The 18,674-nt window shown below is 50.3% G+C and overlaps 1 protein-coding gene across 2 annotated transcripts in view; it reads right to left on the minus strand.

Moving 5' to 3' along the window:
- Positions 1-438: 438 nt before the first annotated feature.
- TXK (TXK tyrosine kinase) overlaps positions 439-18,674 on the minus strand; it is an 84,217-nt gene continuing 65,981 nt past the window's right edge. For both annotated transcript variants that reach the window (XM_027775893.1, XM_014591927.2), the window contains exons 11-15: positions 14,032-14,248; positions 10,755-10,819; positions 8,267-8,382; positions 5,178-5,335; positions 439-2,619 (exon numbers count right to left, since the gene is read on the minus strand). In XM_027775893.1, the coding sequence (XP_027631694.1) occupies positions 2,551-2,619; positions 5,178-5,335; positions 8,267-8,382; positions 10,755-10,819; positions 14,032-14,248 (625 nt within the window). In that variant the 3' untranslated portion in view covers positions 439-2,550. The remainder of the gene's footprint in view (positions 2,620-5,177; positions 5,336-8,266; positions 8,383-10,754; positions 10,820-14,031; positions 14,249-18,674) is intronic.

Here is an 18,674-nt window from a genome sequence, read left to right on the forward strand (position 1 = left end):
TTTCCATGGAAACTGAAGGCCATGCTGTGTTTCCTGGCCGGTGTTTGGCAGAGCTAGGAAACTTAGTACTAGGTTCATCGCTACCGTAGCCTGCAAGTGGCTTCTCAGGCCACACATGTCACCAGCACAATGGTGCCACCTTGTTTTGTGCCTCAACACAAAGTTCACTAAGAGAATTTGTGCGGCTCTTCCTGCCGATAGGGTATTTTCGGTGATCGTATGTTCTACTTGGCCTCCAAAGTTCTTCCATTTTTATGAGCCTTCTCTCTCTCCTTTCACCTTCTGTCTTCTCTTTTTAGAGACACTACAACCAACCCCTAAACCACCATTTTTGTTTGTTTGTTTGTTTGTTTTTAGCTTTTTTTTTTTTTTTTTTGGTCAGAGAGAGAGAGAGAGAAAGATACAGAGAAAGTGAAAGCGAGAAATCATCCCCCAGTGGAGATGGCCACGCCATAATCCCTTCTCCATTCTTCTCTCGGGATTTGGGGCATGCACACATTTGTGACCAGCATGATTTTTAAGTTGCTGGGTCTGGGACTTGAACCATAGTCACATCTGTGGGAATCTCGTGCTCTAAGCACCCTGCCACCTGCTGACCCTCGTCCTGTTCATTTCTTATGTAGAGCTGATTAAGTATTGCCCTATCTTACCTTAACCTACCCACGGAGATCTCATATCAATACCTAACATTAAAACATAGCTTCCTCTCAGGAGAGGCTGGGAGGAATTTAAAAATCCTTTTCTTAAGCTGGACAGGGAATGGCTAATCCTGTCTAGAGACACTCAGAACCCACATGTTGTCGAAGTCTTCGTTACCTACGACATGGCTGCAGCTACTCTTGTCCCTAACTCGCTGCCTCAAACTCTCCTGAAGCGGTAACACACGGCCGAGGTCTCGCCGCCACCACCACCACCAGTGCCCGCTGTCTAAGTACGGCGCCGGCACGGCCTCCCGGGGCCACTCAGCTCTGTACTCTGTGACGGCAGGGGCCCCGTGGCTGGTCCTAGGTGTCCAGTATTGGGGTGTTTTGTTTGGGGGAAGGCAGGGAGGAGAGAGGAAACTTACGAGCCTAGTGAAACCTGGAAAAGGCGCTTTACTGAACAGACTGAGACTGCGTTACTTCCTGTGTCACACGCTAACGCCCCCCCCACACACACACTTGTGCTGTGTAAATCTTGTGTGCTCTTGAGCATGACTCCGTGGGTCTTACTTGAATTACAGCCAGTAGTAGGCGCCTTCTAGGCCTCACATAGCAGAAGTCGCAGGCAAAGGGGTGTGACAGTCCCTGGAACAGCCCGGGGTCTCCGACAAAGAATTCCGAGACCTCCCCTTGGCCTGTCAAGTCTCTCCTTAGACCTGTCGCTCCGTGGAAACAAGGCACATTTACAGAGTGTCACTAATATTCAAAGGTATTGTTCTTGGAGTGGGGAAAACTGTGTGCAAACGTCACGACTACAGACAGCCAGCGTCTTAGGCTCGGATTCCCCAGAACTGCGATCTATGGAGGGGCGCTGTGTGCAAGACAGGCCCCTGTTAGACTCGGGCCCCTGCACCCCTGCGTCTGCAGCCCCTTTCTTCTTGCAGCACTTCCGAAGCCGTCGGAATGAGAAAGATCCACCTCTAATCATTCCTGCAAACCGTGCAGGGAAATTAAAAAATGAGCTGCAGCTGTCGGTTGGTCATCTTGGATTCGAACTCCTGGACTTCAGAAATAACGAAGCTTGGCGTGACATCGGCACACCCGTTCTGGCCGCCTTTCTTGGAGAAACGAAATAAGAAACCAGCCATCTTTCAGGAAAGTGCCAGAGGAACTTACTTTGACGAGATAAGTCTTCTTAAATTATGTATAAAGTGGGATGCCTCAGAGCTGAAGGCAGGTTCTGATTTTTCCCGACAACGGGCATGGCTGGAAATAGAGATGTCACCAGGGTGTACTCGAAGAGGAACGCTGGTTCTCCCTTAGACTGGAATGCAAGGTGCTGTCACCCAAATAATCAGATAACGTGTGAAAACAACGTGTTCAACGACAACTGAGACGATAACAAGACATTTCCAGAATGCCCGCATTCTCAGCATGTTCCCTACGAAACTATGTACAGGTCAAGGGCGCCTTCCGCAGGGCAGGCTCCTCTGTGCCGTAAGTTGGCAGGATTTGTTTTCGGCGTCGAAGCATGGCCGCTGAAACAACGAGGGCCACCTCTTCAGGAAACAGCGCCCTCGGGAAGGACCAGGTGTGCACGCGCCCTTGGGATCTCGGGCTAGGCTGGCGAAGCGACTGGAAGGCGGATGCGGGTTCCTGTCCCTTCTTCACACAGAGGGTGTGGGAGCTGTTACAGGAAAACGAGAGTCTCAATGTGCCTCTCGCACGTGTAGAAAACGACTCTCAGAATAGCCTTAAATGCAAAAGAGTTTGAAGACTCTGTGGCCGCTAAGCTACTTCCAGGAACACTTTCAGCAGGTCTGGAGGAAGCGCTCCACCAGCAGCCCGAGCGGGAGTCCCTCCCGGGACAGTTTTGCAGGGTGACCCTCTGGTTGCCTCTCTATTTAGGTCACCAGGTTTCCGCGATCTCTGTGAGCACCTTCAGCAGCTCCGTGAATGTAGGGCGGCCTTTCGGTTTCTGAAAAAGAGAAACAGAGGCGTTCGATTTAGCTTAAGGCCCATGCAGACCCCAGCTCTGGAACATGCTGGTGAGGAGCCCGATCCGGGCTGGTTCTCCGTCAGAGGAAGAGCAAGGTACCTTCTTGTCTGATGCCCGGCGGCACAGCTCAGCACAGCTGGTGGTTGAGCAGGGCGTGGCTGTGAAAATGTGGGAGCAGAGACTTCTGCAAAAATGAAATGGCCAGGGACCAGCAGATGGCCAAATGGTTACATCACTGGACTCCCACATAGTCCACCACAGTTTGAGTCCCGGACCCGGCGGCTTAAAATTCATGCTGGGCGTGTGCACATTTGTGCCCAAGATCCCAAGAGAAGGCTGGAAGAGAAGAGATTGCAGCATGGCCATCCCCCTGGGGGCCGATTGTTCGCTTTCTGTTTCTCTGTCTCTCTGGTGAGTGCAAGTGCCCTATGGCAAAAAGCTCTAAAAAAGGAATGAAAGAGAGAGGGAGAGAAAGAAAGACAGGAAGGAGAAAGAGAAAGAAAGGAGCAGAGCTGGAAACTGTAGCCACTTGTGGCTATTGAAATGAACAGAATTAATTAAAATAGAATTAAATAGCAGAATTAATACATTAATCAGAATTAAATAAATGTTTAAATTAGTCCTTCAGTCACACGAGCCACGTTTCAAGTCCTCCGTAGCCAGAGGTGGCGTCCACACTGGATGTCTCAGATACAGGCTCGTCTGTCATCGCAGAGGGTCCCAGGGGACGCGGCACCCTAGGACCTGTTTGGATGGCTTGATGTGTACGAGGTACAGGGAGGGCCGGGGGACAAGACTGGGATCTAGAGTGCCAGGCTCCCAAGCACGGCCCAGTTACCGACTACCGGGCCCCCCATAGCAAGAAGGGCTTCGGGTCAGCTCATGGTGTGGTGGGTAAGGGGCCGGATCCCATGTGGCCAACCACGTGGTTCCAATGGTTTCTCAACTCAGCAGCTTGAGAAACATGCCAGGCATGTGTATGTGCATGTCCAAAACCCCCAAAGGAGGGGGAGATGGAGGAATGGGATTGTGGTGTGGCCATTCTCTGTGGGGCTGCTTCCCCACCCCCAATCTCTCTCTGACACGCACCTGCATTTTCTGGCAAAAAAAGGAGTAGGAGGAGGGGAAAGAGAAGGAGGAAAGAGAAGGAGGAAAGAAGGAGAAGGAGGAGAAGAAGAAGAATTTCAGTTAGAAAGCAAAAGGCCTGTTTCATGAGGGACCCTGTATGTCCTGTGGATAGGCTGAGCTATCTTCAGTCTCAGGAGGCTCAGTGGACGGGGGACCATGGAGCCAGGAATTAGAGCATTTTCCCCATTCCACTGAGGAAGTGGTCGGCTCTGGCTCCTGAGGAGGACAGCACTCACACCTCTGAAATCCACAGCAAGTAGAACTCCCCTAGCAGCCACGTTCTCACGGGGTGAGGGGGAAGGTAAGGAGGGAGCACCGCCCTCTGCGCCGATCGACAGAGGACATGGACGAGAAGGACAGCACAGGAGACAATGTGAGCACGCACGAACGTCCTCCCTGAGACTCCAGGAGCACACGGTGGAGCTCCGTGCGGGGCTGAGACTCTGCAGGGAGAGCCTGTGAAACGGTTGTTGGTGGTAACAGGTGACACAGCCATATTTGAATCTAGAGGCACCTGAGAGCACTTAGGGTGACGTCACAGGCCAAATCCACTTTCTTACATAAATAAATCAACGTAACCAAAACGCTGGGTTCTTGTTTTTCAGTTTTGCCATTGGGCACTCAGCAAAGACAGAGAGAGAGAGGGAAAGTGAGAAAGCACCCCAAAGAGGAGATGGTCACAGCAAGCTCTTCTCCTCCATTCTTCCATGCGTGGAAGAGTGAGGTGATTGGAGCAGAGCCACATCAATAAAAACCCCTCCCTTCGTTTTCATGTGGTACAAAACAGGCCTGGCTCCCGCCCTGGTTTCTGCCCACCTGTTCTCAGCGGTAACACATCTCATCACTGGCGGGTCAGTAACAACAAGTTTCTGCAAGAACAATCCGGGCCAGCTCGGACCTGGAGCGTGTGCTGGACTCAGATGAAAGGCCATTACTCACTCAGAATGCACTGGGCCAGCCAGTGTCATGGCGGGTAAAGGGGTGCCTGGATCCCATGTGCATTTTGGACCCGAAGGCTTGAGGAGCACACTAGATGCATGTGCCTGTGTAGCCAAAATCCCAAAAGGAGGGAGAAATGGAGGGGATGGGATTACAGTATGCCCATCCCCCTGGGGGGAAACGCTCTCTCTCTTCCCCTGCCTCTCGTCTCTCTCTGGCAACTGCATGCACCCTGCAAATTTCTTCTTCATCGTCTTCTTCTTTTTTAAAAGAGATTTTTTGCTATAGGGCATGAGCACTCACTGGAGTTACAGAAAGAACTAGAAAGAGAAAGTGAGAAATCACCCCCCAGGGAGGATGGCCACACCACAATCGCTTCTCCCTCATTCTCCTCCCAGGATTCTGCGCATGCACTCATGCACTCGTACCCGGCGTGACCTCCGACCTCCACGGGACAGGAGGGCGCTCACCTCGTGCCAGCAGCTGTACATGACCTCGTACACAGACATGGGCGCCAGGTGGGGGCGGTACAGCCGTAAGCCTTTAGAGATGGCTTCCATCACTTGCAAGTTTGACTTATTTTCGAAAGGCATTTTTCCTTCTGTAAAAACTTCCCACATTAAAACCCCTGAAACAGAATACACAAAAACAAGGAATTAGAGAGCAGCGGGTGTCTGGACCTGAGAGGACTGTCTTGAACGCCCAGGCACCGCTTCCCCTCCAGCCTCTGAGCCATAACATCTGTGAGGCCATCGGGAAAGTCATGACATCTTTTTCTGTTTCTCTGTGCAAAAATGCATCCTGACTCTCCCAGCAACCCCACACACTAGGACTGGGGCTGTCCTGTGGAGGAAGCAGACCACGTGCACCTGGGTTTTCCAAGAGGCCCATCACTTGAAAATAATCCAAGTGAAATCAGTGCCCTTCCTCCCAGTGGGCCTGACTGCCTCCCTACCAGAGGAAAATGCGGGCAGCGTTTGCATTTCTAAGTCTCGCTCATGTCCCGTGCCCTGAAATCAACCAGCCTATCTGCCATTCCACCATAGCGACAGGGCCGTGGGAACCTCCACTGCCCGCCATGACCTGCTTTCCCGCCAGCGGATGGCAGTTTCCCCCTCTTACTCTGAAAGACGACACAGCTGGGGAGAGCCCAGAGGGTCTGGGGGGGGCTTTGTCCTTACAGAAGTACATGCTTGATAGTCATGGGTCAATTAATCAGTGAAACTCCTTCAAACACTCCCAGTGTGAGTTCATGTAATCATCCTCTTATTCTGCAAGTATTTATTAGGTATTGAGCAAGACCAGTCCATGTGCTCAGAAAGCTCACTGTCAGGGGTAGCGGCAGAACAGTGGCTCGGGAGAACACAGGACAGCCTAGTGTCCCGCAGCCCCTGACGGGGGCCTCGTGTTGCTCCCATTGGGCTCCAGGACGCGGGCCCACAAGGAACTGCTCCAGCAGAGCTTGGACCGTCCGGCTGAGCCGAGCATGCGCCAACAGAGAGCTAACGGGGTCAGTGATGCAAGCCCAGCCTCGCTGTGGCAATAACATCGCACCCTTGGGAGTCCAGACGCATGTCTCTCCAACCCCACGAGTCATCCAGGAAGGCCCGGGCGAAGGAGAACAAGTGGGTTTTTGCCTATGTATTATCCTTTTTCAAAGCTTATTTATTTCTTCTCTGAGCACGAGAGAGAGCCAACACTCACACAGGATTCCAATGCCACACTTGAACGTGGCCTCAGCCGGCCCTGGCACGTGTGCCCGGCATACTCACAGGCATCCCCGGCGTGGACCTGGCACCTTCCCAAGTGGGCCGGCCTTGCAGAGCTCCGCGTTTTACCACCACGCCACCACCCAGCCCTCATTCTTTGCTGTCTTAAAAAACCAATTCAAAGAATAAACTTGTCCTGTACCAACTTGTAATCTGACAGTGTCTCTTTCTCAGTGAAGAACAGTAGCCAGCATAAATATGATGGACAGATCCCAAGGAAGTCTATGTCCACACTCCACGAAATATAAAGGAAATAGAATGAAGGAGGCGGCACCATTTTTTTTAATTCAGATTTTCAGCTAAGGTTGCCCACGGAACAGCTGGACAGTGACAGGTGGCTTTTGCTCAGGTGCTGAGGCTTATTCATCCCCTTCAAAGCTCAGCGAAGCCGTCAGACTGTGCTCCCTTCAAGCATCCGTGTGGAGGAAGGTTGGCTGGGGCTGTTTTCTATTATAGATCGGTACACTCTGTGTCATGGTTTTACGGCAAAAGCTTAAAAGACCCACACACAGACCATGAGAAGGGTCTGACTCCTGCTGCCCAGGTCTGGCTGTGCGGGACACACAGGGAGCAGCACAGCTACAGAAACGCGTTCAAAGACGAAGAAACGTGTCCATCGTGCGAAGGAGCCCACATCCAGCACGAAAGACTGTCCGTGTTACTAGCTCAGACGGCCCCACGCGAACGCCGGCCGCACTCACCGAAGGACCAGACGTCCGACTTGCTGCTGTACTTGTTGAAGTACAGGACTTCGGGAGGAGACCACTTGATGGGTAACTTGGTCCCCGAGCTGATGTACTCGTCATCCAGCACGTACCTGGCGGGGTGGGGACACACCGCGTTAGCCACCTCCACTCCGCTTACCTCGAAGCCCTTTCGTCCACTCTGACTAGTTAAAAGACAGAATTTACCCAGAAATTTTATGTTAAAGGGTTTTGCCACAGGAAACATGCATTTGCCAGAGAGAGGGGAAGTGAGAAATCACCTCCCACAGGGGATGGCCATCCCGCAATCCCTTCCCTTTCGTTCTCCTCTTGGGATCTTGGGCGCTCTCTCACACACACCTGACATGACTTTCAAGCTGCCAGTCCAGGACTCAAACACGTGAGTCCAGCACTGTACCCACTGCGCCACCTGCTGGCTCCACCCAGAACTTTCTTCTACACCTTCTCCACTGTCCGCAGAGCAGGGAAGCACTCCTTTGATGTGGTTCCATCCCAGATCAAGTCTCTATGGTGCTTATCTTATTGCGTTTCAGAAAATCATAGCAATTTTGCAGTCTAAAGCGTGGCCCATTGCTTACGTTAGTTATGATACATTCTTTCTTTTTTTTTTGGAGAGATTTTTGCTATAGGGCATGTGCCATTTTTTTTAATTCAGATTTTCAGCTAAGGTTGCCCACGGAACAGCTGGACAGTGACAGGTGGCTTTTGCTCAGGTGCTGAGGCTTATTCATCCCCTTCAAAGCTCAGCGAAGCCGTCAGACTGTGCTCCCTTCAAGCATCCGTGTGGAGGAAGGTTGGCTGGGGCTGTTTTCTATTATAGATCGGTACACTCTGTGTCATGGTTTTACGGCAAAAGCTTAAAAGACCCACACACAGACCATGAGAAGGGTCTGACTCCTGCTGCCCAGGTCTGGCTGTGCGGGACACACAGGGAGCAGCACAGCTACAGAAACGCGTTCAAAGACGAAGAAACGTGTCCATCGTGCGAAGGAGCCCACATCCAGCACGAAAGACTGTCCGTGTTACTAGCTCAGACGGCCCCACGCGAACGCCGGCCGCACTCACCGAAGGACCAGACGTCCGACTTGCTGCTGTACTTGTTGAAGTACAGGACTTCGGGAGGAGACCACTTGATGGGTAACTTGGTCCCCGAGCTGATGTACTCGTCATCCAGCACGTACCTGGCGGGGTGGGGACACACCGCGTTAGCCACCTCCACTCCGCTTACCTCGAAGCCCTTTCGTCCACTCTGACTAGTTAAAAGACAGAATTTACCCAGAAATTTTATGTTAAAGGGTTTTGCCACAGGAAACATGCATTTGCCAGAGAGAGGGGAAGTGAGAAATCACCTCCCACAGGGGATGGCCATCCCGCAATCCCTTCCCTTTCGTTCTCCTCTTGGGATCTTGGGCGCTCTCTCACACACACCTGACATGACTTTCAAGCTGCCAGTCCAGGACTCAAACACGTGAGTCCAGCACTGTACCCACTGCGCCACCTGCTGGCTCCACCCAGAACTTTCTTCTACACCTTCTCCACTGTCCGCAGAGCAGGGAAGCACTCCTTTGATGTGGTTCCATCCCAGATCAAGTCTCTATGGTGCTTATCTTATTGCGTTTCAGAAAATCATAGCAATTTTGCAGTCTAAAGCGTGGCCCATTGCTTACGTTAGTTATGATACATTCTTTCTTTTTTTTTTGGAGAGATTTTTGCTATAGGGCATGTGCACTTGCCAGAAAGACAGAGAGAGACAGAGAGACAGAGAGAAATCACCCCCCCTGGGGGGGGATGGTCACACCACAATCCCTTCTCCTCCATTCTCCTCTCAGGATCTTGGGCACACACGCACACGTGCCCAGTGTGAGTTTAAGCCACAGGGTCCAGGACTCGAACCGCGGTTGAATACATGGGAGTCCAGCAGCATAGCCAATACACCAACTGCTGGTCCCAGTTAAGTTGATACAGTCTTAACTTGGCGAAGAAACATGAGGCTTGCTCTAACAACCAGTGTTATAAAAAGGAAATAAAAGATAAATAATAGATCACGCTTTTCAGAATGGAGAACAAGTTAAATTGGATGGCATGCTTTCTTTTAAGTACGGATATTCTGTGGAGCTTCGGCAAAGGGAGAAATAAATACACAATATTTTGGACGGGAAAAATCTCTGATGTGTTAGACTGCTTCTACAGGGAGAGACATCAGGCGAAACAACCATCCCCTCAAAAAATCAACCGCAGAACCACAAAACGAAGCCCTCTCTCTGTTGGTGGCAAGTATATGCAGGAATATTAAAGTGTGGGAATCTGATGAGAAGACAACGAACTAGTGCTAGAAGAAGGGGAGTAGAAGGGACAGGGCAGGAGGACTGGGCGCCGGGGGGCACTGAGTCGGGTCCTGTGTCTGTGCCCCAGGAGGGCTGCCCAGGACCACAGCGGGGGACTCTCCCCACCTCCCACAGGTTAGTGGGATTCAAAACCAAGACAGAACCAAAGGCAGCAGGATTCCAGAGAAAAAGGGCTGTGGATGTGCCTGGGTACGTGGCCCCGAGACAGCCACGGCACTTTCTCATCCTAGGGAGTGCGGCTCTGGAGGAGTCTGGCAGATGGGAACTCAGGAGGGGTGGCCACCGCCCGTGTGGATGGCCGCCGGTGTGGACGGCTGCCGGCATGGACTACCACCCGTGTGGATGGCCGCAGGCGTGGATGACCACTCGTGTGGATGGCTGCCCATGTGGATGGTCGCCAGTGTGGACAGCTGCCGGCATGGACGGCTGCCCGAGTGGATGGCCGCCAGTATGAATGGCCGCCCGTGTGGATGGCCATCGAAAGACAGACAGTAGGGTGGTAGCTGCAGGATGCCAGGGCTTGGAAAGCACCAAGACCAGACAGGCCACTTCCCTGCTGCACCGCGGCCCCAGGAAACACGCACAGCATGGGCTTTGATGCTGAGGAAAGTGGGAGAGGAGCTCTGCTTCACTGGGGTGACATTTCTAGCAACCCCCAAAAAGGGGCCTCAAATGTGAGCTATTGGGTCGGCAGGAAAGTCATGATAGAAAAATACAAGGCTTTCCCAACAATCTAATATATTAACTTGCAGGAAAATGTGGTTCTATTTTTTAACACTCTTGAGTTGTAGATTTAAACTACCACACTCAACAATTTAAAAATCTGATGATCAAATAGAAAAATCAGAGCTGAACAAAGACATTTATTCCTTTTTCTTTCAAAAATGGATACATATCAGAAAAGCACTTCCTTAGGGTTACACACTAGGTGGACTAAGAGATTCTCTCTCTAATTTTAAGGTATACCATAGCTTTGTTGATAACGACCCGAAAGAAGATGAGAACAGCTGACGGTGGGTATTTATCTCTCCCCTGAATTCAGGGCCTGTCCTAAATTCAAACGGGGTCACCAGACCACACAACCACACCCACACCAACACTTCCCTCAGAGAAAACAAACGAAGCCAGCAGCACCTTCAATTAGCCAGCAGACAAATGCACGGTGCTTTCTTATAGTCAGCAAACAGAAATACGTATGTGTCACATACCTCGTCATTCCAAAGTCCGAAATTTTTACTACGCACGTAGAACTAACCAAGCAATTCCTCGCCGCCTATAGAGAAAAGAAAAGGATTTAAGTTTGAATATGAGTTTTTCCCCCGAGTCTCTATTCCCCTTTTACTGAATCTCTTCGGGCCCCGCCATCTCTCTTGGCTGTGAAGTTATTGAATGGTGACACCTATCAATGATACATACGATTCATTGCTATCATTATTTTATTTATTATGTCTTTAGAGAGATTTTTCTATAGGGCGCGTGAGCTCACTGGAGAGACAGAGAGACAGAAGCAAGAAATCACCCCCCAGCGGGGATGGCCACACCGCAATCCCTTCTCCTCCATTCTCCTCTCGGGATCTTGGGCACACACGCACATGCCCCTGACGTGAAGTTTTAAGTTTCTGGATCTGGGACTCAAATTGCAACAGACTACATAGCATTGTAACTATTATGCCATCTGCTGGGTCCTCATTATTATTATTATTTTTTAATTTGACCAGAAAGAGAGAGAGAGAAAGGGAAAGTGAGAAAGCACCTGCCAGGTCCGGGACTTGAACTGCCGTCACCTAAGGGGGAGTTCGGCATCTTAACCTCCAGGCCACCTGCTGGTCCCAGATACATATGATTCAATAGTTTGCCTGCATGGATGGATTTTGGTAATTGCTCAAAGGAGTATAAAAAATGAAAATAGATTGTAACATTTTTACCTTTTAAAGTGTTTTATCTTTCTCAAAACATTTCTTCGATAAATATGAGGATTAGTTCAATCTACGAGATGATAAACTAAGACTTTTGGCATTAGAAAATAGTCTGCAATTTTTGCTTATTTAAATAAACAGGAAAGCCCAATATACATGGCAGAGGAGGCATAGTCTTTAATATGTTTAGGGTCTCTCATAGGTAAAAAAAATTAGGAAATTATGCTTTAAAATTTAGATTTCCCGGGACCAGCAGATGGCATAATGGTTACATCACTGGACTCCCACGGAGTTGACCGTGGTCCAAGTCCCAGACTCAGTGATTTAAAACTGATGCCGGGCGCGTGTGCATACATGAGTGCCCAAGATCCCGAGAGAAGAATGGAAGAAAAGGGATTGTGGTGTGGCCATCCTCCTGGGGGTCGATTTCTTTCTTTTTGTCTCTTTGTCTCTGTCTCTCCGGCAAGAGCACGAGCCCTATAGCAAAAACCTCTTTAAACACACACACACACACACACACACACACACACACACAAGACTAAGAATAGATACATACAAGCAAGAAAAGTTTGGAAAAAAAACACCCTTAGATTTCCCTGAATACAACTCTATGACCATAATTTCATGTATCTTAAAATTATCACAGTGAGCTAGACATGACCCTATAGAACACAGAAACAATGCATTTATGTGTTGCCCAAACAAACCCTTTTAGCAACTTAGTCATAAAATCAGGGCAGGCACTGGCTTCAGGTTTCCTTCCTGCTAATCCCTGCGACCCTCCCAACGAGCCCAGGGCAGGAGGTGTTGTAATGCAGCCCCAGGCTGGAAACGAGCCTGCCCCCGCACTGCACAGTAGTGAGAAAGCCAGTAGTCTGTTTCTAGAGTAATGCCGCACAACCTCGACTGCACAGGGAACTCGGAAATGTTCAAAAGCTATTGACAATCTCAGGAGTCAAGTCCTCCAACTGAGAAAGCCTGGAGTCTAGAACTTGGGTAAACAATATCGTCACCGAGCACTTCTCCCGAGCGCTGAGTAAGAAGCGCGACCCTGGGTCAGAGCCAGGCCCGGTGCTTCCCAGGGCCCGGGCCCGGCACCTGCTGGTCCTCGCTCTGCGGAACAGTCCGCCTGGGGAGGGACAGTACTGTCACTCCGGAGTGGGGAGCTCAGTCCTTCCAGGTGACAGCGGCAGGGACGCTCACAGAATCCCCAAGTTCTCACTGGCGCGCGTTTTTTATTTAGAAGCGAGGCGTGGAAGGACACACAAGGAAGAGAGGGACGTCATGAGTAAGTGCAGAGCGGACAGGAGCGGACAGCAGTTACTCCGGACAGAACGACAGAAAAGCAGGGCGCTTAAGGTGTGCTGCAGGGCAAGACAACCCCTGCTTTTGTCTTGTTCTGCTTTTTGTTTTTAAACAGGAATGCTCTAAGCGGTACAGAATAGAGCGCTATAGCCGCCCTTGCCTTCCGGTGATGCCAGCAATACTCTCCCTGTACTGTCAGGACCACGCCCACTCTGACCAGGACACGCCCTCCCTGGCAGGGGCCACGCCCCTTCTGACGGGGACCACGCCCTCTCTGACCAGAGCAGTGGGACCCAGGTGAGGCCAGGACCAGTTCTTCGCTACGGCATCGCCTGTGCCGGCAGGATGCTGGCGTACACCAGGGCCATCGGTACACGTTTGATTTCTGGTTGAAAGGAAGAGAGGATGAGGAAAGAAAGAGGGAAGAAGGACAGGGGGAAGGGAGGAAAATCGGTTTTCTAGTTGGTTGGTTAGGTCATTAATTCGTTACTGCACATTTTGAGTGGAACCTTGGGTAGCTGCAGCACTTACTGGGTGGTTGAGAACAAAGTCACATCTCATAAAAATTGTACAAATTGGTTTTTTTAAAGAGATTTTTGCTACAGGGTGCATGCGCTCGCCAGAAAGACAGAGAGAGACAGAGAGACAAAGCAAGAAATCACCCCCCCCAGGGGGGATGGCCATGCCGCAATCCCTTCTCCTCCATTCTTTTCTCAGGATCTTGGGCACACAATTATTTTTTCTTTTTTTGAGAGAGTTGTGCTGGGCCTGTACACCTGTTGGGGAAACAGAGAGACAGAGAGAAACAGAGAGACAGAAGTGAGAAATCGCTCCCCGGGGGATGGACATGCTGCAATCCCTTCTCCTTCAGTTCCCTCTCAGGATTTTGGGCACACACACACATGTGCCTGGTGTAAGTTTCAAGCCACCAGATCTGGGACTCGAACCATGGTCTGGCACGTGGGAGTCCAACACCTTAACCATGGTGTCACTTGCTGGGCCCTATTATTATTATTTTTAAATTTGCTATAGGACGGGTACACTCACCAGAGAGAGACAGAGAGAGAAAGTGAGAAAGCAAGCCATGAGGTCCGGCCTCGAACCATGGTCAGCCATGTGGGAGTCCAGCACCTTAACCACCGTGCCATCTACTGGCCGTGGAAACTGTTTAGAACGAAGTGAAAGACAGTACTGATGCACGGACACCACGGTGGCGCCCCGAGTGGCGGTGCGGCGGATCTGCTGCAGTGGTGGCGACACTCACGAGGTCCCGGTGGATGAAGCTGTTCCGCTCCAGGTACGCCATGCCCTCACAGACGTCCTGGCACATGCTCAGCAGCATCTCCTTCCGGAGTGCCCCGCGCCGGTCCCCGAGGTAGGTGAGCAAGCAGCCGTTGTCCATGAACTCCATCACTATATAGAAGGGCTTCCTCTGGATGCCCACCCCGAACAGCTGGACCAGCCTCGGGTGGGACAGCTTCCTGCGGACGAGAAACGGCCATGAGCAGAGCTGTTCTCGATGTTTGAACAAATTGGTAACAATTACCAACCATAGGTCACTTTCATTATCAAGATAAGGTGCAAATCCACCCAGCCACAGGGAAGGGAGAGCATTCCTTTCCACTTTGTGCCCGGGCACAGCAGACTCAAGAGTAGACATTTTGGCTGCAGGAAAGAACGCGTCCCATGCTCTACTCCACAGCCATGGCTTTCTCCCCTCTGTTGCGTGAGCCTTTGCTTCCTCTGTGCCGCTGCTGGCCCAGGGTGGAGTCCCCAGGCCCTGGGAGTCTGCCCAGCCTGGAGGACAGGTGCCGATGCACACAGAAAAGGAAAGTAATTCTTAAAGATCACAGCCACTTAAAATGAGAACGTTGGAGATGAAAAAACATCTACCAACAGGAGACCCTGCTAAACGATTAGTAACCACACGAGTGCACGCACAAGCACACGCGCACACACACAAACAAGCACACACACGGTCCTTGAACACTGCCCAGCAAAACACCCAGAACTTTTTCATCATCTGGATTTCAAAAATGTAATCTCTTGGGGGTCAGCAGATGGCATGATGATTACATCACTGGACTTCCACATGGCCGACTCTGGTTCAAGTCCCAGACTTGGCGACTTAAAACTCAATGCCAGGCAGATGTGCATGGGTGCTCAAGATCCTGGGAGGAGAATGAAAGAAAGGTTTGCATCATGTCCATCCTCCCGAGGGTGATTTCTCACTTCCCTCTCACTGTGTCTTGTCTGTCTGTCTCTCTGGGGAGCACACATGCCCTAAGGCAAAAACTTCTAAAAAAAAATGTAATCTTCTTTTTTTGTTAAGTTTTTGCCGTAGGGCACATGCGCTTGCCAAAGAAAGACAGTGAGAGGGAGAGTGAAAAGTCACCCCTCGGGGGATGGCCATGTCACAATCCTTTCTCCTGCAGTCTCTGCTTGAGATTTTGGGCAAGCAAACACATGCACCCAGCCTGACTTTCAAGTCGCGGAGTCCAGGACTCGAACCTTGGTTAGTCATGACAGAATCCGCACCACCTGCTGGCCCCTAATAGACATTTCAATTCCATGACGTGCACTTTCAGTTAAGGGATACAGCTCACCTGTGTGCAGAGTACTGGTGCAAAGGCAATTCTTCAGGTGGAATAATTTGCCTTAAGAAATGCACCGAATTGCACCCACGGGTAAGCTCCCGAGACCTGAACCATCAGCCTGCGTTTGCTTAGCCAGAGCCGGAAAGACCCGGCAGAAACCAAGCACACCCCAACAGGAGGATGGCAAAAGCCAACACATAAACCTTGTGTGTGGAAGAGCCGGAAAGATCCGGCAGAAATAAAGCACACCCCAACAGGAGGACGGCAAAAGCCAACACATAAACCTTGTGTGTGGCATTGTCTAAAAAAACAATGGGTGGGTCCAGCAGTTGGCGTCATGGCTATGTCGCTGGACTCCCATGTAGCTGACCGCAGTTCGAGTCCTAGACCCAGTGGCTTAAACTCACGCTGGGCTCATGTGCGTGGGTGCCCAAGATCCCGAGAGGAGAATGGAGGAGAAGGGATTGTGGTGTGGCCATCCGCCCTGGGGAGTGATTTCTCGCTTTCTGTCTGTCTGTCTCTCTCTGTCTTTCTGTTGAGCACACACGCCCTATAGCAAAATCCTTTCAAAAAAAAAAAGAGAGAAAAAAAACTGATGAATATTTCTCATGAGTGCCCCAAAGTGCAAAGTATTGTCTTATTTGCTGTCTTAATATGCTTTATTTCTCTGTTGAGGGGGGTATATGTGGTTCGTTGTACAATAAACATGTCTCATTTATTTAAATATGTTATTTAAATATCATTAGATCCTCTGCAGGCTTCTCCTCTTCCCCTTGTCTAATTATTCTCTCTCCCTCAGGAATTGCCTCGAGCTGCAGGGTTTTAACTGTCACCTCTGATGGCCACTCTCGGTGTCACACCCTCCCCGCTGACCTTTGCCCTGAACCCCAGGCTGTGCATTTCTACCTGACCACTCGGTCACGCCTGGCGATCTCAGGGTCGCTCGGATTCAGGGGCTCTGACACTAACCTCCTGATCCCCACATCTGTTCAGTCTCCCCATCTTAACGACATCACCTCTGCCAGACAGGGCGCTGCGGAACCGGAAGTCATCTCTGTTCCCCGACTCCTGCCATCATTTGCCACATTCAGCTTATCAGCAAATCTTGCTGGCTTGATCGCAAATGTGTCCTGAAACTGTCCTCGTCTTCCGGTCTCCGCCACCTTCTTCCACCTCCGCTCCTGCCCACCCTCCCCCTTGTAGTCTTGTTTTGTTATTACTTGAGGTGGTGATCGTACATATTTATGGAGGAAACTGATGGCCAAGGCGGACATACATCGCCGAACGATTACACCATGGAATTAGCGTTTCCACAAACTCCACGCGTTTCACTGTGGCGAGAACACGCATGACGCTGTTGTTAACCATGTTCATCCTACTGTCGCGGCTGCATGCGTATCCCCAGGCAGTGACATCAGTGTGTCGGAGAGTCTAGTCCACTCCTCTCTGTCTCTGTCTCTGTCTCTCCAGTGAGTTCACACACTCTATGGGAAAAGTCTTAAAGAAGAAAACATAAGAACATTTCCTTCCTTTTCCTGCTTTCCAAACGTTCTGTGTTTTAAATACTCTGTCAAGTACTACCGTCATATCTGGATAAAAAGTACCGTGAGAGCCGTCAGAATCAAAACGGAGTCATACGTGTCAACTGTGCTGGACCCTGGCTAGCCAGAGCCGGGAAGGCCAGAGGAGTCAGTTCTGTGATGACCAAAACTGTCACAAGGACTCAGCCAAAACCGTGACCTGGTGCCCAGACCACTGTGACCCGACATGACATGAGAGGCGCTTGAACGAGGACATCTGCCCAGAAACCGCGCTCCAACCAGTGACACCGACGGTGCCAGCCAGGGCGCCGCTGACAAGCGTGACATCATCACACCCTTCTGACTGCCCCTCTCATGGATCGGGAAAGTTAGAAAGTGCTTTGCCAACAGTCCCATGAAAAACACTGGGCAGAGCTTCTCATCGAAGCCAGAGCCGTGAGTGACCCCTTATCTGAGGTAACCCCGCCACACTGTGGCTTTGGCCCGCAGACCTGCCTCCGGGCGCAGAACGCACACCCAGCCTGTTTAACCTGTGCCTCTAAAACGCCCAGTGACTCTCGTCTTACTGAGCATCGTGTCCTGTCAAGAAAACGTAAAGTAAATAACACAAATTATCTTTTAAAAATAATAACAGTTATTTTATTTAAATAAACAGGCTAAAGTGCAACTAAAAATCTTGATTATTCATAAAGTACCCTTGAAGAAAAACACTCAGGAAGAGGAAGGCAAGAAGGACAAGGAAGTTATCCGTTTTCACTTTACTCCGCTCAGTGTAATATGAATATAAAATGTTGGGGCCAGCAGTGGTGGGGTGGTAGGGGCCCTGGACTCCCACATGGCTGACCACGGTTCAAGTCTCAGACCTAGCAGCTTGCTTTCTCGCTTTCTCTCTCCCTCTCTGTCTCTCTTTGGTGAGTACATGTGCCCTCTAGCAAATTTAATGATAATAACAATACATAAAATTAACCAAAATATAAAAAAGAATATAAAATGTTAAAGCATTTCTTTCCATAGTAATAACAATACATAAACTTAACCAAAATATAACAAAGAATATAAAATGTTAAAGCTTTTCTTTCCAAATAAAAATTTGAGACTGTAAGGGAGGGGAGTGGGTCACGGAGCGTAGGTGGTGGAAGGTGGATGTGAGGTGCAAAGGGAAGGAACAGTTAAGAGACAAAAAAAAAAGTAAAGTTTTTCCTCTCCCCCTTTGTATATATATAGTGCACACCACAATGGGGACCTTACGTAAAATGTGAAATTAACCTGAAGCTTAAAAAAGTATTCAGTTAAAAAAGAATAACATGAAGAAAGGAATACTCTACATACACCTTAAAAGCTTTTTCTTGGGACCAGCAGTTAGCATAATGGCTGGCTATGTTGTTGGACTCCCATGTAACCAACAAGGGTTCGAGTCCCGGACCCTGTGGCTTAAACTCACGCCGGGCGTGTGTGCGTGCATGCCCAGGACCCCAAGAGGAGAAGGGATTGCAGCGTGGCCATCCCCCATGGGGGGTGATTTCTCACTTTCTGTCTCTCTGTCTCTCTCTGTCTTTCTGGTGAGCGCACACACCCTATAGCAAAAACCTCTCCAAAAAAGAAGTTTTTCTTTTTTGGGGACTGGCAGATAGCATAATGGTCACATCGCTGGACTCCCGCGTAGTCGACTACGGTTTAAGTTGTAGGCCTGGTGGCTTCAAACTCAGGCTGGGCATATGTGCATGCATGCCCAAGATCCTGAGAGGAAAATGGAGGAGAAGGGATTGGGG

This window comes from Tupaia chinensis, unplaced genomic scaffold (genome assembly GCF_000334495.1).
Source record: "Tupaia chinensis unplaced genomic scaffold, TupChi_1.0 Scaffold000054_1, whole genome shotgun sequence".
Taxonomy (NCBI): Eukaryota; Metazoa; Chordata; class Mammalia; order Scandentia; family Tupaiidae; genus Tupaia; species Tupaia belangeri.